The sequence below is a fragment of the Talaromyces amestolkiae genome (assembly GCF_001896365.1).
Source record: "Talaromyces amestolkiae strain CIB chromosome Unknown scaffold1.1, whole genome shotgun sequence".
Lineage (NCBI taxonomy): Eukaryota > Fungi > Ascomycota > Eurotiomycetes > Eurotiales > Trichocomaceae > Talaromyces > Talaromyces amestolkiae.
This window is the reverse complement of record NW_024468037.1, coordinates 3170883-3192159: the sequence shown is the minus strand read 5'-3', so window position 1 is coordinate 3192159 and position 21277 is coordinate 3170883. Positions and strand designations below refer to the sequence as shown.

The 21277-nt window shown below is 47.0% G+C and overlaps 6 protein-coding genes across 6 annotated transcripts; 3 read left to right on the top strand and 3 right to left on the bottom strand.

The window, feature by feature from the left end:
• Nucleotides 1-768: 768 nt before the first annotated feature.
• Nucleotides 769-1803, top strand: BHQ10_001048 (uncharacterized protein; the record flags this gene model as incomplete). The annotated part of the gene is made up of 1 exon (XM_040873041.1): nt 769-1803. One exon carries the CDS (start codon nt 769-771, stop codon nt 1801-1803), a length of 1035 nt encoding a protein of 344 aa, XP_040729553.1.
• A 161-nt stretch (nt 1804-1964) lies between these two features.
• Nucleotides 1965-8654, bottom strand: BHQ10_001047 (uncharacterized protein; the record flags this gene model as incomplete). Its single annotated transcript, XM_040873040.1, has 11 exons — nt 1965-2562; nt 2738-4211; nt 4260-4406; nt 4461-4559; nt 4613-4681; nt 4727-4947; nt 5000-5051; nt 5103-5154; nt 7678-8385; nt 8439-8557; nt 8612-8654. 11 exons carry the CDS (start codon nt 8652-8654, stop codon nt 1965-1967), a joined length of 3582 nt encoding a protein of 1193 aa, XP_040729552.1.
• A 485-nt stretch (nt 8655-9139) lies between these two features.
• Nucleotides 9140-10848, bottom strand: BHQ10_001046 (uncharacterized protein; the record flags this gene model as incomplete). Its single annotated transcript, XM_040873039.1, has 5 exons — nt 9140-9985; nt 10035-10439; nt 10501-10526; nt 10590-10712; nt 10764-10848. 5 exons carry the CDS (start codon nt 10846-10848, stop codon nt 9140-9142), a joined length of 1485 nt encoding a protein of 494 aa, XP_040729551.1.
• Nucleotides 10849-11492: 644 nt separating this feature from the next.
• Nucleotides 11493-12765, top strand: BHQ10_001045 (uncharacterized protein; the record flags this gene model as incomplete). The annotated part of the gene is made up of 3 exons (XM_040873038.1): nt 11493-12005; nt 12065-12480; nt 12540-12765. 3 exons carry the CDS (start codon nt 11493-11495, stop codon nt 12763-12765), a joined length of 1155 nt encoding a protein of 384 aa, XP_040729550.1.
• A 934-nt stretch (nt 12766-13699) lies between these two features.
• Nucleotides 13700-17830, top strand: BHQ10_001044 (uncharacterized protein; the record flags this gene model as incomplete). The annotated part of the gene is made up of 1 exon (XM_040873037.1): nt 13700-17830. The coding sequence occupies one exon, from the start codon at nt 13700-13702 to the stop codon at nt 17828-17830; it is 4131 nt and encodes a 1376-aa protein (XP_040729549.1).
• A 718-nt stretch (nt 17831-18548) lies between these two features.
• Nucleotides 18549-20561, bottom strand: BHQ10_001043 (uncharacterized protein; the record flags this gene model as incomplete). The annotated part of the gene is made up of 1 exon (XM_040873036.1): nt 18549-20561. The coding sequence occupies one exon, from the start codon at nt 20559-20561 to the stop codon at nt 18549-18551; it is 2013 nt and encodes a 670-aa protein (XP_040729548.1).
• Nucleotides 20562-21277: the final 716 nt, after the last annotated feature.

Here is a 21277-nt window from a genome sequence, read left to right as displayed (position 1 = left end):
CACAAAATTCGACCAGGCACTTGATCTGGGGCTGGTATTCTTTCCAGAAGACCCGGGAGTATTCATTCAATTTGTGGAAGACGACGCGAGAGATCAGGAAGATAATTCAACTGTCCCGAGACAAATAGATGATATACCAAAGTAGGTATCCGAAAGATGACTCAATACCGGGAGCCTCACTAAGGGGCTTTTTTTCCCAATGTCTTCAAAGACATTATTGATAGCTTGGCTACATGAGATACTATCATAATACTTTATATTTACAAGACCTATATCTTAGCTGTTTATCCTGTTGATCGTTTGAAAATTTTGTATATCAAGAGTTACTCCTACCTATGCTATTGATTATAGTAATATGAATAATATTATTGTTCCTTAACACTTGACAATAGTATGGGGTCCCCAGTGAGGAGCGCAATGCAGTTTGCATATAGCAAGATAGCACGGTTCGTGAATCGTGCATAAATCTTTGGCACGCCTCGCTGTTTCGAGCTTCCAAATCTCCTAATAAAGTCAAATACCACAGCCACTACCGTATAAATTAAATTGATAAACTACACTTCGATATGTCTGCAGTCCAATGTCATCACCACATCCGCGATGGTCATCTCCAGTTTTTTACCGGACCGGACATGTTATGGCTACTAGGCACGGAAGGCTAGAGCGGCCAATGGAACAAAAACCCTTGGGGCTGAACTACTAAGTATATTGAATCGCGACAGGCATGAATCAACATTCCCTCTCCATTAACAATCAAACCAAAACGAAATGACCAACCTACTTTCCACATGGGAGACCTCGGCCTCCCTCTCATCATTAGTATCCATCGGTACACATCGCCTATTTGTCTCAGTAAGCGGTCCGCTTCGCCATGCTCGACCACAATCCAATGCTTCTAATACCGACCCTATTGCGGGGTACTCTACCACATGGACCAATGACCCAATAATAATCATCTTCCCTGGGGCAGGCGAATCATCCTCCTCCTGGCCCAGAGTTCAAGAAAACGTATCCCGCTTCGCACGTATTTTGGTATACGATCGAACCGGTCTTGGGAAAAGCGAAAGCCGTACAAATGATACCAACGTGGATAACAAAGGAGCAGCAATCATCGCAGCAGAAGAGGTTTGCACACTTCTTAACGCGCTTCGTATCACTGGGCCATATGTTCTCGTCGCACATTCATATGGCGCCATCGTTGCGCGAGAGTTTCTACATTTGAGGTCAAATCAAGTAGCCGGTATGGTCCTTGCCGACGCCTCCACGGAGCGGCAACCGGAGTACTTCCGTCTTCCGGATCCAAATATGAATGCTGTTATGGGTAATCTCAAGTTCTCCGCTGTTACGGGGCTGAGAGCAAATGCACAGCTGTCGTCTGATGAGTGGAGGACGAGAGCAATTGAAATGAGTCAAAGTGCGCCTGCGATACAGGCTGAGGTTGCAGGATATGAAATAGTGTGTGCGCAGCTAGGTGAAAAGAATCAGTTCAAGGGGCAAGTGCTAGAAAACAGACCTTTGAGTGTGATAAAATGCCAGTCATTCCGAGATTATGAGAAGATGTACGAGGCTGGCGTGGAGGCTGGGAATGGTACTGTTGAGCAACGTCAGGCGTTCAAAGGGCTATTAGATAAGTGGGATGCCTGGTCCGAGGAGTTGCAGCGCGAGCAATTGCAACTTTCGTCGAATGCACGGTGGATTGAGGTTTCCGGGTGTGGGCATAATATCAATCTTCTTCGGCCGGATGTGATTGTGCAGGAGATACTATGGGTTCTTGGGAAAAGTAAGGATGACTTGCGTTTGTGATGCAGCTCAGTGCCTCATTTCTACAGAACCCGGCCATGGAGTTGTGAGAGATAGATTTTTCCATCTAGCAGCTTGTTCATCAACATAACCTACTTTTAGTATCAACTATCAAAAATATCTCATGGAATGAATCTCATTATGTAGAAAGAGAAGGATTCATATTACATCCACCCAACAATATATAAAAAAGCCTCACCCATATATCCATTCATCATTAAACCCTGCGCGAACTCAATAAGTTTCGAGTCTGGAATATCTAGTGCCTCAAAATACTCTTTCTCTCCATCGCCACTGCGAGCTCGCACTCTTTTCTCCACGAGGCTCTTCATCATTTGCTCCCCTGGCGCTACGACCAGATATATGGCAGCGGACTGCTCCATTGGTGTGATTGATACTGACTCTTGTTGTGCGGGTGTGAGCCATTCATGACCTGTAAGGGTGGATGTCGTCCTATTCGAGGGCTTCTTCCCCGCAGATATGGAGACGGATGCTGATGCTGGTAGGGAGACTTGGTCGGAGCCCGACTCGGATAAATTGCCGATAATAGTATATCTGATATCGGCTTCTGGGGAGAATACCAAAAGCGTGTTGACGTTGGAACTTAGTTTCATGCGGAAAGTTGTAAAATTTCGTGGATCGAGGTATACGGTATGACTCGCTGTGATGCTTGGGGGTGTACTGCCTCTCTCAGCAGGAAGAATCATGCTGAGAGCATCATTCTGCACAGCTGGAGGACACCGTGGGGTGATTGCAACGGATCTAGATTCGCGAAGTGTCACGGACGGAATGCAGGATAATTTGTGCTTTATGCGCCCATTGTCATGGCAAGCAGCGCTACAGAAACGGACAATGTGACAAGCTTGAAGGATCAGCTATAAGGAATCTTGGCAGTTCCTTTGAACTAGGGAATGAAAACTCACTGTTACATAAGGACTTTGTCTTCGATTGACAATATGTGCAAGGTCCATCTTCAAACATCTCCCATGCGCGTCTTTCGGCTGTCAAAACCTCACGTCGATGAATTAAATCCGTCACTCGACTCCTAGCGTAATCCATACGAGACCGTGAGGGATGATCTGAGGGCATTTTGTGCGCCGATTGCAAAAGCTGTCCATAGTTTTTGATGGCTTCATCGAAATGTCCCAGATGCTCTAAAGCCACGCATAAAGCGCTCAATGCATCGAAAAATTCCAGCGAATCCAATTCCTTGGCTCCAGTCGTCTCATCTAATAGAGACAAAAAGACTTCACAAGCGTCTCGGTTTAGACCAGAATCCATATAGGCCCGACCCAAAGTCTGGAGCACGCGAAAACTCTCAGCAGATCGAGATCGTCGATAGTGATCGAGTATCGATTTTACATCTGTCGGGAAGTCGAAGCTTTCGGATTCTTCGAGATACCTGATAACCGTGTTTCTTGTCAAGATGCTGTCATAACCAACGACATTTTTGCAGTATGGAAGTATCTTCCGGGATGCAGCGAGCGATTTTTCTTTCAAGCCCAGCTTTTGGTATAGAATCGATAAGTGACTCATCGCAACCAATGTACTCTCATTTTGTAAACCCAAGACAGTTTCAAATGCCGGGACAGCATCTTCAAGGAGCTGAAGCGCTGACTCAACGTCTCCCAAGTTCGTTTTTATGCTGGCTAACTCCTGCATGGAATGTAGTGTCTCCGGATCATTGTGTCCTAGGACCCTCAATCGACCAGCCAGTACTCGTTCGTAGAGAGCTGAGGCTTCTGTCGCATATCCATCCTTCTCGCACAGTTTAGCAATGTCGTTGAGTAAAGCATAAATAACGCTCTGGTCACGTCCATATATCCTCCTGTATATCGCTAAGGCCTTGAGAAAGTAATACTCTGACTCTCCAGCCGCCCCGAGAGAGCTATATACAGATCCCAATCGGTGATAGATGCCTGATCGTATGCGGAGATTGGTATCCAGGGCCGGATACCTACTAAGACTATCTAGGATTTCCTTGTATGCTAGGATAGCATCCCTCGGGTTCTCGCCTTCTAGATCCGTCTCAGCGCGAAATTGTAACGAGGTGATGCGCGATTTGATAGAGGCAAGTGACGTATCTGCAGACACCACGGAATAAATGTGAGCTATTTGTTCCATCTGAAGCACGCGGCGTCGTCCAGACTTGTCCTCGACAATGGCCCCATCCGCCGAGATTCGTACATGGATAAACGGATTGCCGTCACTGCCACCGGTTTCGTCCATACGCGGTAACCCGAGGTCCATCGTCTTTTCTGATGGTTCAAGAATCCTATTGCTGATGCGGCTTTCGCTTCTCGTTGTCTCTCCACTTTTCTTCGGCTTCGACACGAAAGAGAATCGTACGGAATTTTCCTTTTTCATCAATTTACGAGGCTGGCTCGCTGACGTATCTGATCTAGATAGTCCTTATCCACGTCAGCAGTCAATAGCTCATTGATGGGTATTCACCTTACTTTTTGGTAATCTCAAGCCAAGGACGGATTTGAGCAGAGACATTCGGCGGGGTGCAACAGCAGCTTTATCTTCATCGAGAGACGGCCGTCCTTTTTCCGATAGGCTGTCTTTCTCGCTGCATGTTGGCGAATCGAGGCATTTTTCGTCTGAAACAGTTGGTCAATCAAGACTCAGTATTGTAATGTAGCGCAATCGCATACCATTATCCCTCATATCAAGCCATGTCGTGAATTGAGTGATGGGAAAGTTGACGACAGCACGAGCTTCCACGTCCTGTAGTCTCCCATCGATAGCATGAACTGGTCCACTTTTAGCATTCACATAATGTTAAATCTAGAGAGCGAATAGTTACCTCTTTCCATATCTTCAGGAAGTGAGAAAGCCATGGCCACAATCTCCCCTTCCTCGCCTTTTCCAGCTTCTAGTTTAATCAGCCTTGTCCCATCAACAACATTGATGTACTTACTTTTCAAAGACCAGACATCAAGTAGTCTCTGCGACTTCCGCTTGTGTATCCGCCTTATAGCGTTCTCCGTAGGGCTCAATGGAATGGATATTGAACCTCCGTGATTGATCTGCGGATGACTGGAGGCTCTTCGGTGGCTGGATTTGCTGGAGCTGACCTCCTTTCTAGTTTGTCGAAATTCCATATCATCGTGATAGTCATAATGTAGTCGTAATTCGTATCTGTACAGAATCAGCTTCTGTGACTAATGCCGCCACCAAGTGGGAAACGTACGGGGTATCGCATTTTTGACCACATTGGACGCATGTGAGCTCGTGTGTTTGATCTAGTAAGTATCAGTCAATGAGCTATATTCTTAGTGATTCTTGCAGCATACGTAGATTCTCATGCGCTTCTTTCGCTTCGTCGCTCGGAAAAACATCTTTGCACTTATTGCAAGGCACTCTGAGAGGATAGCCTTCCAGAGGTATTAATCTTTTCTCAATTCTATAGCCTTTATTGATGAGACTAAAATATGACTCAATATCAGCTGTGCTCGGTCATGCTGAAGACGGTGTCGGCTTACTTATCTCTCATCATGACGTGAACCACGATCGCTGCGCCAGGACAAAACTTCGAAAAGCGATGATTGTCCAACTCGGCACTGTTTTGCATTAACTCTGTCCTGATAATCACACATCTTGGGAGGATATTCACCTGGATGAGAAAATTGCATCGCAGTCAGCACAAGAAACATCTTCGAGCTCTATCGTATATAGGTCTTTATTAGGTCTCGGTGGAAATTTTCGAAGAACATCTTGAAAATGTTTGATATCTGCACTCGCTTGATCGTAATCTTATATACCCCAATCAGTGTCTCGCGGATCCATAAGTGCAAGATTATTCATACTCTTCCCTCCCGTAACATGCCAATGTGATAGTAAAGTTGACGCTTGTAGAACGCTTCTTCGCGGCCCCTCTGGAGCGTTCGCCAGGAGGAATGCTCCGATTTCTGTATTGGGGTCTTGTATTGTTTGTTGTCGGTCACTGTGAGATTGGCTATGAAGGTCGAACTCGTTCCTGCGATATTCCCAGTCAGAACCAAACGAGAAACATCAAAAAAGGAAGTAGATTTATGATCAAGAACGACATCTTACCTATCAAAGAAACGTTTTGGGCAGTGCTGGCATTGCATGGTGTTCAGATGTTGTGGTACATACACAAGGGCTTGAGGGGAATAAATGAATTAAAATGCAATTGGGTCATTGGAAATAGACTACCCATTGTCTTTTAAGAAGAATCAACTAAATTATTGGGACGTCCCCCCTCCCTTTATCACATATCACGGACATGTTAGGATAGTCGGCAAAGGTTCGCGTTTATCCATTGAAAATTTGCAATGAAAAAGGTCGACCCAGAGAAACGATTGGTAATCTTCCGATCCATCGTCCCTCGCATGGTCTTTAACACTATTAGCCATGACAGACAGCGTTTAAAGGATGTCGCTCAGTAAGTAACTAGTCGAAGGTCTGAGCTTGGCTGCAGGGCCAGCCAGATAAGTGGTGTCGATGCGTAAGCGACAAACAAGAATTGCCAAATGCATGTTTTCGATGCGTCAGTGCCCTGAGGACGAGATGCAAACAGGTGGTTCCATCGAATAATCCAGCAATGAATATATCGAGTGGGGAGGATGGGGGGAAATTTCCCTGTACAAATAAAGTTGATGGCTCCGACCCCTTGCATCTGGGCACCTCCACATCAAAATAGCGCTGTCCGATTATCCTGGTGGCCGAGATAACACATCACATTCGCGCCCGCCGAGTTTTGATCCAGTAGTTTTCCCTTTACTATTGTTCCAGGTCCGTGGCAGAGTTCCAGCTTTTTTGCTCTTTCTTTCTGGAATACTAACATTATTTGGGCTCCTAAAGACCCCCGGTTGTTTTTCCAATATCCGACAACTGGTAGCTGCACTCTCATATTCCATATTTTCTGGAAAGAATAGGATGCTTCTTCAACGATTCCTTGTGTGATCGCTCTAATGCGAGACATAGTGACTGTTTATGCGACGTCTCAATCCGATCCGTGACAACGTCCTGCCGTCAAATTTTGCATCAATAAAGTCTCAGCCGAACAGTTACCTGGGTGMCTATGCGATGGAGTGAAGATGATAGTGCAATACTCAGTCTCGATCAAGTTCAAAAAGCGAGGCATATAATCTTCCATCGCAAGGAGCAAATGTCTTTTCTCCTGGGTGGTTGCGACTATTTGAATCGCTGTGTTAGCGGATATCGAATGTGATATCCAATGACCGTCACCATGTCAATCGCACCCCTGTTTGCTATCTCTAAGGGCGTTGACGATCATCCGAGAAACCCTTCCATATAACGCAAAGTTACTTGAACCAGATAGGAATCGCTACTCAGCCTATCAAATAGCACAAGCAGCAAGTCCAGGCTACCCAACGCCGTTAGCGTTCAAAGTAGCCAATAGTTGCTTCTGCCACAATGCAAGCAATGATCGTATGATGACCCATTTGACGTATGGTATGTCAAACCCGTAGCCTAGTTTCAATTGTTGACCGTTCACTTCGTTTGGCTTAGTTGCTCGAAGAGCCATAACGCTTCAGCTTGAGGTATATTTCCTCCTGCAAGGAATCGAGTTGTGCAAACTTTATGTGCCGTATTATATTGCTTCAAGTTCAAGTTGAGTAGGAGTTAATATAGTACTATTTGGTGAGCAAGAGCAGACCGGAAATAGACTTGATGAACTAACCGTTAAACATGACTCCTCTCCTGAAAGTCCGCCACGTAAATAAACGTAGAGTATCAAAGCTGTCTCGTGTATGACACCTGATTGTACGATTATTTAGCTCGTAAGCTTGCAACGGAGTGGAGAGACCTAMAAGCCACAACTTTAGGGCTTAGTCGACCCACGCTTAGTACCTTTCCCCAATCTTTACCGTCAATTCTTACTTTTGCCCACCCCGCTCCATCGTCATCATCGGCCGAATTACCGAGCTGTCTCATCCGCTCACTGGGAAGCTGGTCAATATCTGTTCCCTGCATCTGTCTTGGATCGAGTGGCGGGKTGGTCAATCCTGTCCAGACACTTGAGATCCGCAATGAGTCCGTTGCAATTCCAATCTTCAGTGAGCCATGCATATTGGCACTCAATTGCAGTTTGGGGCCAGTTGTGCCGGACGCCAGCGAGGCTCCTCCACTCGATTTACCATTGCTCGCTGCAAGTTTTGTGAAGCGATCTGAGATCGCTTTGAGCTGTGCTAGATTTGGTAAGATGATATGAACGTCAGGATCTCGACAGCGGGGCTCATGTAAGCCTTCAACTGCGGATTGATGCAGCACCTTGACTGGTATTTCCTGTGTGATCACTGTTTCGCGCTCACGAGGGGCATTCGCACGCGCATTCGACTGGACCTGATCATGGTCAATTTCACCAAACTCGTCGACTTCAGAACCAACAGGAATATTTCCTGGAATTAAAGAAGACGACACAACAGTTAGAGCAAGAAGCGGGACGTTGCCTTTGCGAGTCAGTCGTAATTGAGCAGATTTGTCGCCAATTGCAGACCGTAGAGCACGGGAAAGTGCGGCAATAGGAACCTCGAGATTGACAGCACCAGCTGCGGCTTCAAGTACATAACTCTCATCAAAGATAGCTTCCTGATCGCGCAGTCAGCATTGAAACTCTTGTAGTGAAGAGGGCTTTAACTGACCGCCGGTAACACAGCCCAGACTTGTGTTCCTTGATCTGGAATGATAGTAAAATGCACTGTCTCTCGTTCCAGCCTCATCCAGCATATTTTCCCCAAAGAGTTGAGAGAGGCGGCAAGTTCTATGAAATTCATGGTCAGATGCAAACTTTCAGTGGAGCGTTATGATGCCTTACTTGCAAAGGTGCCCACATTGGTCAGCTGACTTCTAAACCGCATCTTTGGTTATTCTAAGGTGTCTCAAGCGAGTGAGATAAAGACGAACTTTCAACAAAAAGGCATGGTCGTTGATCGAGTGAGTTTTGGGAAGAGCAGAGTCTACGCGTGGTGGTCGCGGCGGGAGGKGGACGGCGCGTTAAGAGGTTAAGAGTGATTACTTGGCCCGTGCACTGTATTTTCTAACCCTAACCCTACCGCATCTTTTCTGTTCAGTAGGAAGTGACAAAAACAGAAGTTTAGAACCATTTTAATCATGGAATACAAGTATAGGATATATAGACTAAAGCAATTAACATCTGAATGTATGAATCTGCACGGCCGGGTCGAACTGTGCCCTTGCCTTACTCCTAATCTACAGGACAACCATCATTATCGTTGTCGTCGCTCTGATTACTTAAAATCTAGATATTTAATATTTGTCACTCATTTGTTGATCAATCTAGCAAGAAGCTCTAGAACAGCGGCTCTACTGTTTTTGCCACGTATCATCGGCCACATTTGCTCGCTTCAACGCCGTCAGATCTTTGCATCGCTAACGCCGCTATCAGGGCTGCCCCAACCCCTGACCCATCCTCTGCCGAATGAAGAGAGATAGGATCTGACGAATCTTCTGGCCATCCTAAAATCTCTTTCAAAGCCTGCGCAGCTCTGTTTCTGAAATGGGCATACTTAGTGAATACAGATCCGTCGACACCTACATGACAAGTTTCCAGGCCTTTCTTTTTACTGATGGCAGCAATGCCGCACGAGAATAGTCGAGCGGAGCGAGTCGCAATCAATTCGGTCAAGTAGCGGGTTACTTTCAACTCGTAATCGATCGCTTTGATATTCAGAGCACTGTTGAAAATGAACGCAATGTCGTGCAACGCATCCGATTTGTCTTCTTCGACAGTCGACAGGAATAGTGAATCAATAGAATTTTTCTGTCGAAGATAGGAGACATCTTGACCCCTAAAAATATAATTACTTTCATGCAGGTCAAGCAGAACAAGACGAAGGATTTCTCCAATATACAGCCCAGCGACCATTTTTTCGTACAATTGTTGCCCTGGTCGTGAAGATTTTTCGTCAATGATGCGATCAAAAGAATTCCGTGGTAGGACCTTTTGAGAGTTGTCAAAGGCGCCATATTCTGTGTTGATTGCGATTTCAAGATCAGGCGGTAATCCGTAGTGTTTGATCTTGGGGATCGCACCGCATACTTCCAAATAGGCTGCGTTGACACCGGTACTGAAGATACTTCCGATCCTCATATGCGGATCTTGGTATGCAGAAGCAATAAGGGTGCCGGTCGTATCATTAACAACGGCGACTATTGTGACTGGTAAATTCTGTACTTCGTTAAAAGATGATTCAGAGGGTAATAATACGACAACATACCTGCTTTTTGAATGCTTTCTCCAGCTGCGGAACGACATCCTCGCCCTCTACTTCATCCACGTCAAAGTCTTTGGTCCATCTCTGCAAAATTCCACTTCGAATGTTGGGCTGTGTCAGCGGAAATGAAAACGTAAAAGCGAGCGGTAGCACTTCCTTGGTGCCTGGATTATGTTTCTCCAGAAACTGGGCAGTGCAATCGGCAAGAAAATCCCACAGTGTCTCTGCATTGCTCCTTTTGAGGCCTTCTGGCATAAGGAACTTTTCTTGGATGAGGTCCACACCCCCTTTATCGTCGGTCAAGACAACATTGCACACTCGTACATTGGTACCACCCATGTCTATAGTAATATAACTACCGGTTTCATGACCAGTAGGATACCCAAATGACCATGTCACGTTCATAGGCTGTACTCACTTGTCAGTGCTGATTGCTGAGAGCATTAAGAATCAAACACGCCAAACTTACGATATCGCCACCGTTGTCCGTCAAGCCTGATTCTTATTAGTGCAGCTCTTGCTCATATCAGTAGAACTTATTGCTCTTGAAAGTCTCACCTTTTTCCAGTTCTCCTACGAAATGCTGAGTGATGATTTTCAGTTTCTCCCGATCCACGATGAACATTTCCTTGAGGCGTTTCAACTCGGTCAATAGCTCTGTTGGAACGTCGGCCAATATCTCTGTGCTCGTTTAGCATTTAGATTGCTCTTGTGTTGGTGATGAATGCTTACTTTCTCCCAGGGCTTTGGGCGGCCCAACGGACGATGCCACTGAAGGTGTCTCAGAGGTATCTGCATACTGATTTCGTTCCACCATAGCTGGCTAGGTAGATATTAGATACTGGGCTGAAGCTTCATTTGAGAGATTAAACCCTGCGTCTTCAGACTTGTTTACATAAATCCGTCATCTCTGGAGTTTAGCTTTATTGCATCATAGTGATCTGTGTTTATGCTAAGTCCACGTCCCGTTCAGCCCTAAAATTCGAAAGCATTTGACAAGAATGCCTAGTAACTGACCAGATACTTAGATGACACGTAGCATTTCGGTCGTGCTAGATGCATTTTTATTATGACGGCTTTCCCGTATTGGGTGCAGTTCATCGCATGTTCTTGGAACGAAGCAGAGTTTTTAGCCCGTGCCTACCTGAAGTCTTCAAATCCTTTTTGCCATTATTCAAGATTTGACCCTCACTTTTCTTAGCTTAGGATTGTATACTGCAAGAAGGATTTGCAGCATCAGTCGGTTGTTGGACGTCGGAATTTATGGTGAGGTTGTACTCGGGTGCGAGGCCATTCGCTCCCGAGGCGTTCGTTATCCACGCAACCCTAAGATCGCGAGTCGTCCGAATTTCACAACTCGTAACTAGGCAGTGATGTATATATAAATCAGTAATTGGTCTAGTAGAGTTCTTAAAACAAATAACTGAATATAATCACCAAGGATTCATTCCACCTCCTGTAATGGCTTCATCGCAAGCACCTATCGCCATCATCGGCGCCGGTCCAGCTGGACTCACTCTTGCACGACTGCTTGAGCTCGCCAATATTCCATACATGATTTTTGAGCGAGCTGAGTCTGCCTTATGGGCCGACGAGCATTCTAGCAGTGGCACTCTGGACATTCACAAAGGCTCAGGACAGGCTGCTTTAGAAGAAGCTGGCTTGATGGAAGATTTCCAAAGAATCGCTCGCTGGGGCGTGCCAGTGAAATTCGTCGATTCTCAAGGCGAAATTGTGTTTGCTACCGTCTCCGGAGACAGCAATGAAGACAAGCCAGAAATTGATCGAAAAGATTTGCAAAAACTTCTTCTCGACTCTATTAAGGCGAGCACAATTCGATGGGGGTGCAAGATCGAGCGTGTGCAGAAAGAGAGCGATGGAGCACATTCAATTTGTTATGCAAATGGCGGTGTTGAGTCTGGGTTTCGCCTCATTGTAGGCGCAGATGGTGCTTGGTCTAAAGTTAGGAAACTGGTAAGCACCAACTCTTACTCAATATCAAGAAGAATAGCCCAACTAATGGCAATAAATAGCTCACACCTGCTGAGCCTCAATATCTCGGTACTCACTTTTTCACCACATTCCTCAAGCCAGACAATCCATACTATTCCTCATTGACCTCGATGGTCGGCAATGGAAACTACCTAGCCCTCAGAAAAGGAAGGCAGTTCTTTCTACACTATCTGGGCGATGGCTCCTACCATCTCGCAGTGGGAATGAAACTCCCTGAAAATTGGAACCCAGATCCCACGAGACTTCACGACCCAGCGGCTTTGTGGCAGTCATTGTTGCAGTATGAATATGCCGAATGGTCTCCAGAAATCAAGGCATTGATCCAGTCTGCCACCCATGGCTATCGATCTTGGCCATTGTATTCTATCCCAAGAACATCGGTGCCGTGGGAACACGTTCCTGGCGTGACATTGCTTGGAGACGCTGCACACTTAACGTAAGAGGACTCAGTTTATCCGCGTTGCCAAAGACCCTGCTAACAATTTGGTCTTCCAGCGGACCGGGCGGAGATGGTGTCAATAGTGCCTTGCACGACAGCGTCGAATTGGCTAGACAGATCATCAAGCACGGAATCGATGACCTGGACTCTGCAGTTGTAGAGTACGAGCAAGCGATGTTCCCCCGGGCACTTGAGGCGATCAACAAGGGTCAATGGGCTGCGGAGCATTTATTTAATGCCGAGTCATCTCAAAGCTTTCTTCAGGCTGCTATGCAACAGTGAGCCTAATGAAGATAAAAATCTCCAGATTAGGGATCACTTACGGCTGGGCTTGGTGGTATAGGTCCGCCTGACTTAGTGCCTGAGGCTCATCAGAAGAGCAGCCGAATAGAGAGCGCTGATTGGCCGGAGCATTTGTTTGCGTGACGCGTGGGACGCGGTAAGGAGAAATAGTACTCACGCTGACAACTTCTTTGTCATCGTATCGTTAAAGTGTTAATATGAAGAACAATTAATTTAATCAAATTTTAATGGGCTTCGGATCTTCATATCTTGAAGACGCCGGAGGCTTTCTGTTGCCAGATAAACTAGGCGATGACAAATGGGCCATCGCCAGTCAATAGTGCGATCAAAACAGGCAAGCGCCATATCAAATCTCAATCTATTATCTTCAATCTCCAAAATATTTCCGGGCTGCTTAACCAAGCCCCTTTCGCATTTGTTTCTTCTGTAGTACGTGCTCGACTTTATAAATTCCTCAGTTTTTGTTCGCTTTTACCAACCTTCCTCGGCGATCGGAGACAAAATATCGCTCGTTATCCCACACGCACACTTTAACCGCCGACGTCTTCCACCTTGCAGCACGCTCCTTCGATTGTATGACTGTGCCATTCATTAACCACCAGCCACCCCACTCGTTTTGTAAGCAATCCGCTGAGCCTTGGTCGAAATCTATCACCATCGTGCTCTTCTCACGATCGCTGCCCTCCGACTATCAGCTTTGTCTTTCTACCATCAAGCCGCTCCCGCGGAGCTGAACTCGGCAGACACAACAATCACATCACATCAGCTCAGCATGCTTGGCTGGAAGTATCACAAGTCTACTTATTTCTTTTTAAAAGGGCATCTACGGCCGAACGTTTCCCATATCGCTATCGAGTGAAGAATTCAATAGCTTACATACTGGGTTGTATGTAAAACCCCTTTGATGGCTACAATGTCCGACAGTCGCTCCTTCTCGTTCTCTACAGTCCGCATTCCTCCGCCGCCGTCTCCCCATAGTCCATTGCGATCCCCGAAGCGCAGGCTACATCTCCAACATCTACCGGCTCATGAAGACCCTCTCTTGGGGAACCTCTCCCCGGAATCAATCCTCGATGCCCTCGCTGCGATCAATGCCTTAGCTCGGCATGAGGGTTATGCAAACGACATCCTCACCAGAAGCATATCGCAAGCTTCACCGGAAGATCGATTACTCGGAGCCCGAGCAGCATTGGCTGCCAAAAAGCTGAGAGAATGGCTTAAGGAATTACAAGCGTGGCAATGGCCCAAGGGGCTTGGCATACAACAAGGAAAAGGCTTTATCTCACCATTGGACAACCAGTCAGAGTACTGGGGTAGTCTACCAGCCCGACAAGTCGTTGAATACGAAGCTCGAATAGAGCAAATCCGAGACGGCATGGATGGTTTGAATGTGGACGAGCTCAAGGAACACATCATGAACGTCCATGTACCAGGTCGGTCCCGGCCATCATCAGCACACAGTGCCCTCAGCACGATCTCCGCTCCTCCGTTTACACACATGCAACTAAGCGATTTCACCGCTGTCATTACGGCCACTATACTTCGAGCTTTACCTACGCTGGCGCGATTGAATATGCTGCTAGATACTTGGACGGTACGATTACTTGTGTTACGCCAGATCCCGAGTCTTTTGAGTTCATTGGAGACAGCACGTGCATCCCTCGATTCTGTATTGGAAGCGACTAAGGAGTCCCAACGGAATAAACGTTACTCCATGCTCGATTCTAATTACAGGCGAGAGGCACTCATTGAACTCATTGGTACAGCTGGCTCTCGTATGGACACGGTTCTGGATGCTTTGGAGGGTCGAGAAGACTCTATACCGGAAAACTGGATTGACCGGATGGATGCGTTGGAGACAGATTTTGCATCCTGGGTTCAGCTAACGGGAAAGATGGCAATTGAAAAGGTCTGGGTATCGTCTGAACTGGAAGCACCTAAACAGCACACTATCAAAGAGGACCAGTTGCAACATGATGCTACCGACACGGGTCAACCGCCTCATGAAGATGCGACAGAAAGAGATGTTCAGATTTGTGAGGATCCAGCTCCTCCTACCGTCCACGAGATTGTAGATTCTAGTCCAAATGTCAGCACAACATCACATAGCATAACAGTCTCGCCAGAAGAAAGCGATTCTCCACCAGTCAACTTTACCGACAGCGGTTCTACCGTTACCGCCGATACGATTTCATTACTTGCCAATGAAGAAGATGTGCAAGTGCTCTCTACAAAGAATGAGAATCACACGCCGATATTAATGGTCACAAAACCTCATCCACCATCCGAATCTACTGATGAGAACCCTGATCTAGGCATTGCAACATATACGGCCGAATTTGAACGGACAGAAGATGATGTATATTCACCGATTCCGGTAATGGAACATAGTCATGACCATGAACAAAAAGCAATTGAGGTCGATACTGCAACAAATTACGAGGCCGAAGAATCAACGATACCGCTTCGAGTGAAAAGGTCCATTCCTGTTCTGGAAGTGATTGAGGAGTCAACATCCGAGGAATCCGCGCCGTCCGTGAAGAATCATACAAAGCCTTTGGAGTCATTAACACCACTACCAGTTTCTATTCCTGGTACCACTGATTCTAATGCTTCACCTGCGATGCACGCCGAAGCTAGTCATGCTATTACAGAACCCAAGACCAATCCTCTGGCAATCCTAGCTCAGCCAACGATTGTTAGCCAAGACGAGCCACAGGTAGCAGCTTTCGAATATGTTCGATCCTCTGGTCAGTTTGAAGACCAAGAACTGCAGCATCAGGAGATATCAACCCCCAATCTCGAGGAAGAAGACGTCACAAAAGAAATTCCGGATCAGATCTCAGGCGAGCATCTTTCGAAGAGAGAAGCTACGTCTACACTGGAGCCGGCGACAAGGACTGTGGATTATTCCAGCACCGTCGATGGTGGCAACCTAGATCAGATTCGTGGGCGCAATAAGGAAATATCAAGCTCGGATGCATCTATACCAGATTCAGATGCAGGCGAGTCCTCTCCACGTCGTGCAGATTCTGAAAGCCCACATTCCATTATGACACCTTCGCTTGCACTAGAAGATTCTGCTATCAAAGAGACACCCCAGAGCTCTTTGATAGAATCACCCATCAAAGTCGTGGCAACTGAGAATCAAAGCTTTGGTCCATTCCTTGAGCAAACTATTCCTCTACATCCCGATATACCAGTTCAATCAATTGAACAAGACATTCCCTCCAGACTTTGTCAAAATCATGAAGCAGCACAACCTCATTCCAGAAAGACATCTGGTCAAAGCTATCGTTCTTCTGTGCCGTTCTCACCAGGTGTGTTTAGTAGCACCAGCGATCGAACAATCCGTGAAAAGAGTTCTCCGCAGTTGAGCAGCTCTGCTTTGCAAGATTTGGAGGCGTACAAACATAGCAATGATGCCAGTCTACCTTTACAACGATTTATCAACGACAAATACGACGGGAGTTATTCGGCCAGTCATGAAATGCATTCGGACAGTGCGTCCTCGCGTGACGATACATCACAATATTTGCTCGAAGATACAGAAATTTTAAGATTTCGTGATAGAAGTGAATCGCCTCCGCCTAATGCAATTCCTCGCCGAGCTATACGCGGCCCTAGTTCAAGCTTAATGAGAGGTACCATATCTTCTTTGAACAAAGTCGTTGGGACAGGAAACCGAGTTGAATCCGACCCATTTAGCTATGAGTCTGCCGTTGAGTCTGCCGAAAGAGTTCGTTCACGCTCTAGACTCGGATCGCCTTATGATGTTGATTCAGAACCAACACCGTGGCGTCGAAAATCTTCTACCAGCGACCTATTACAGGCACCGAAACATCATTTACAGAATCAACCAAGTATGGAGAGCATTGGCTCTTATGTTTCTAGTAACGGTACCGGTGACATGCGCAGGCGATATTCATTCTCCACGGACGGCGGATCATTCGCGATACGACCAGTCCATGAAGCCGATAGCGACCTACAGGAGAAAATCCACTCTATTCTTACAACCATTCCTGGCAAAATCCGTCTCAGTAACAAAGTTGCTAGAGACTACGACCAGCACTCTGTAATATCGTCCATGTCTTCCAAACCTCGACTTAAAGCGCGATCTCCTTTCTCTACCCCTAGCCGAGCCGGCACGCCAACGCCATCAGAAGGTTTCACACCATCGTCGAGGCAAAGACGCACTGTTTCCCACAAGAGTGAGGACAAAACCGTCAAGGTCTATCATTTGCACCATCGGGGAAAAACAGAGCCAACCAAGCTTTTCGTTCGTACAGTTGGTGAAAATGGCGAACGAGTTATGGTCCGTGTCGGTGGAGGCTGGGCCGATCTAGGCGAATACCTACGTGAGTATGTAATGCATCACGGCCGTCAGACTCCATCAAGTAGCCATGTCGAGGTCAAAGGTCTTCCGGCAACAACAACCTCCCCAGGATCAACCACGTCGGCAGCTGCTACAGTCATCGCTCAGACTAGTCCAAAGGGACCTACAACTATACCAACGAGCAACCGACCTGCTTCCTCCCTTTCGGTTCATAAAACGAGACGGATCTCCAAACCATCTGAACTTCCTGAACTTGCAATCGATGATGTCGAACCTACAAGTGACAACCTTTCACTTCCTTTATTCCCATCAATCGGCCGACGAACGTCCATATCCTCCCTTAACTCAGTCAGCGTATCATCAATCCTAGGAGATGGCTCCAGCGTTTACTCTCCACACCCAGGATCCGCAAGAACCCCCTTATCTCATTCCAGCACTCCTTTAGGCCTAGCTGGCCCAAAACCACGAACCAGACACGTCTCCATGACCCCGGAGAGTGAAGCCTGGGTTGAGGATGTGATCGGCCAAGCACGACGAACCTCATCAATAACTGTCAAGCCACCGACACAGAAACATGCCGACCATCGCTCCGAACGTGAAGTGCACAATTCGTCCAGGATGAGTATGCGCAGTGTAAGCGATTTCCCATCCGTTGGTCGGAATAAGCGTGTTGTTCTAAAAGGGCTCGGGACGCATGACCGATCGTAACCATATTTTACCTTTGACATCCCTTCTTTCTTTTATATATTAACCCTCACACGATATCGGACCCGGTCTTCTCTTTCCTTACCTGCTCTGATCTTGGACATCCCACATCCGCGCTCTCTCTCTCTCTCTCTCTCTCTCTCTCTCTCTCTCTCTCTCTCTCTCTCTCTCTTCAACCATTTTCTTACCATCATCATCATAGACACAGCCTGGCGTTGGTTATAGATACCCTACTTATTTTTGATACCTGCTCTTACATGTCGGACTCTGGCCTGGTTTATTTTGTTGTCTGCATACGGATCTGAAGAGTTCTTCAATTCCCCGGTTGTTGTTTGTTTGATTTTTGCACTTGACATTGGTTTTTAGCGTGATGGGTTATTTAGTCTCAGTCCAGAAAATAATAAGCAATAACTTTGTTCGTCTCGCTGTTTTGATAATCACAAAATGCAGTATTGATATTGGCTCSCGAAAGCAATGTGTTTGTCTATCAAATCGATCAACGAGATGATAGGACGGGGTCTATGCAGAAACACGCTCAGAAACAGAAATGCTAAACTGTATGAAAGGAAATGCAAGCAAAGGCAAGCTAAAGCCAGTAATTTTTTCCCCATCTAAATGAAGCAAGCCAGAAACATAGATATCGTAAGTCATCAGGCATATGTATGTAAGTATGTATGTATCAATGAAAGCAGATATACAGGGCGTGTATGAGGTGTACACGCTATTCATTCAGCTCGTCGCTGTCCCATTCATCTTCTTGGTCGTTTTGGACTAGTTCTAGGAATCGTTGAAGGCCTTCTAGTCGCACGGGTTGGTTGCCGGGAGGATGGCGGCGGGGTGGTAGTCCTGCGCCGGGCCGGACGGGTGGTCGGGGAAATGCTTCTCTTGCGCCTGGACGGTCCCTGATTTGCGCCATAGCTAGAGCTTGTGCCTGACGCTCAGCAGCTACGGCTCGTCCTGCGGCATCCAGGCCGCGCAGGTTAAATCCTGGTTCACCGTCTGGGTTACCGGCAACGGGTATCACTCGAGGAGGCACCGGGGCAGGAGGTGGAGGCCTCCGACGCCCTAGATCATCTTCGTCGTCGCTATCGCTATCGCTGTTATCGGGGCTAAACTCCCAGACTGGTTGGTCATGGCCGTCGTCGGGGTCATCCGGAGGATTGTCATCGTCAGATTCAGGTTCGGAATCAAAATCCGCCACATTCTCTGGCGGACGATGTAACTCTTCGGCGCCATCTGGATCTATGCCATCGCCACCTTCCAAGTCCCAGAGACGATTGTAGCAGCTACTATCGAGAGTGTTGAAATGCTTGTAAGGGTTGTCCTCCGMAAGCCAGGCTGTGCAGAGATAGCAAAAATGTGTGCCGCACTGAAAACAAATCATGTGGTTGCACCCCATCTTCTTTTGACAGGGTGTTTTGCACGTAGGACACTGCGTAGTGTACAGCTTGAGATATTCTTCCGTGGCTTTCTCTTCTGCTGTGAGCTCGGCTTCCCGTCTTGGTGAGCACCTCACTAATTCGCCGTGCCATCCCTTCTTACAAACACAGCAAAATGCGTAGAGACAGTCCTCGCAGATAGCTACCCGGTCCGCCATTGGCGGAAGCTGAGATTCCTCGCCCAGGGGGTCAAATTCAGCTGCAGCATCATCCTCATCCGCTGAATCATCAAAGTCGTCCGCCATGGGGTTAACAGGCTTCGGGTGTTTCTTCGATTGAGCGACTCCTTGACACCATTGGCGAGGACAATATACCGTGGTTTTATCCGACTCTAGTTTCTTCTTTCGTTTCAAAAAGACATAGCGTTGCACCGTTTCTTGTTCCAATGGAATTTGGAGAAGTTCGCTTGGGCTGATAAGTCGGTCTTTGTTCCTTCTCTTCCTCTTACGAGAGGTCGCACCAGAAGGCTCCTGAGCAGCATCATGTGCCCGGTTGGTGTCTCTGCCACAATCTGGTGCCATGCACTTGACGCTGTCCACATCTCCTTCCGTTATACAGGTGTTGTAAAAGTCTTGTAAGCAAGGAATGCAGAAAACGTGAGAACAGAGTAGCATGCGGTGGCAATTCACGCCCTTCTTGGGTTCCAGGCATACACCACACTCAAACGTTTCTTGTTCGAATTTCTCCCTTTTAGCCTTCATGTCAAAGTCAAGAAGTGCAATCTTCAAGCCGCGTGGAAGCTTGATTTCGTCACCATGGTCGCGCGCAATTCCAAAAACGTCATCTGTCATTTGCTGTATGTGGTCGATGTAGGTGTAGACTACCATGTCCTTTCCAGCTTCAAGCCACAGGCGCTTGCCATCCTCTTTCAATGTTGCCAACTGTCTAGGCGATAGCCACTGAGGACTGGTACTGATATTGAAGATCGGCGGTTTTTCTGATGGATATCCTAGCGGTAATTCGATATCGAGTGTCACGGGGGGTAGATGTGAGATAGCATGAACATCGTCATATACATTTTCGGCGACATTCGCATTGTTGAGATTGAAAATCTCCACTTTTCCACTCGTACCATTTGTGTCCAGGGATGTCGGCGGGGTCATCGGGGCTTGGAATGGCTCGGAGCCTAGCTCAAATCGCACGCGTATGGGGACCGATGGCGCTACAGGTATATCTAGAGACGCTCTGAATGGGTATCGTTCGTCAATTCTAATTTCGGGGTAGATGGCGGCAATGGAAGAGAGCTCCATGGAGCGGTCATCCTCCTCAGGTATAGATGTTGGAACTGCCATCATGAGATGCCGATAGACAAGTCAGGTGCTCAGAGGTAATATAAGATGTCAGGGCCTGACCCTCCTCTCAAACAGCAAGCTCCAGATTCTTTGTATGGTTGTCAAAGAAGCATGGCAGGACAAGGAATTTGATGGATCTCTGGAATGCTCTCCGAAAATCTGCAAATTCAGATTACCAAGCCTTCGACCATTTTATAGTATAGAGCCAGTAACGATGATGTGGCGACAGCCTGCTGAGAAAGGTTCGGCAACCGGGATTGGTCCGGCTCTTCCTACTGAATATCAGGGAGGTATCACTACGTCTCTACAGACGTGACCTAAAACAGCTGAATACAGATCTGAGGAATCGTATAGCGTGGGGCGGGATAACGACGACAGTGACGGTGAAGCTGGCTGGCGCAACGGGTATGTTGAATAAAGGCGTAGTGTGGAATAAGTCTTCATGATTTGATTGTACTGCGACGGACTACCGGATTCCTCCGTGATGCTGGGAACAGACGGAGACACGTACAGCAACGTCAATGGACAGGCATCAAGACCGCTTTGATGAGCAGAGATAAAAGGAAGAAAAAATCAGGATGCCCGTTGTATTGGGCGAGAAATGAGTTGTTTGGAGCAGTCCAAGAATGCAACTTTATTTTTCTTTGCAGCAAAACACCGAATCAGAGCTACTTTTGGCAGGCGCGCCCTTGCCCCTCACTTCCTTCCGTCCCAAACAA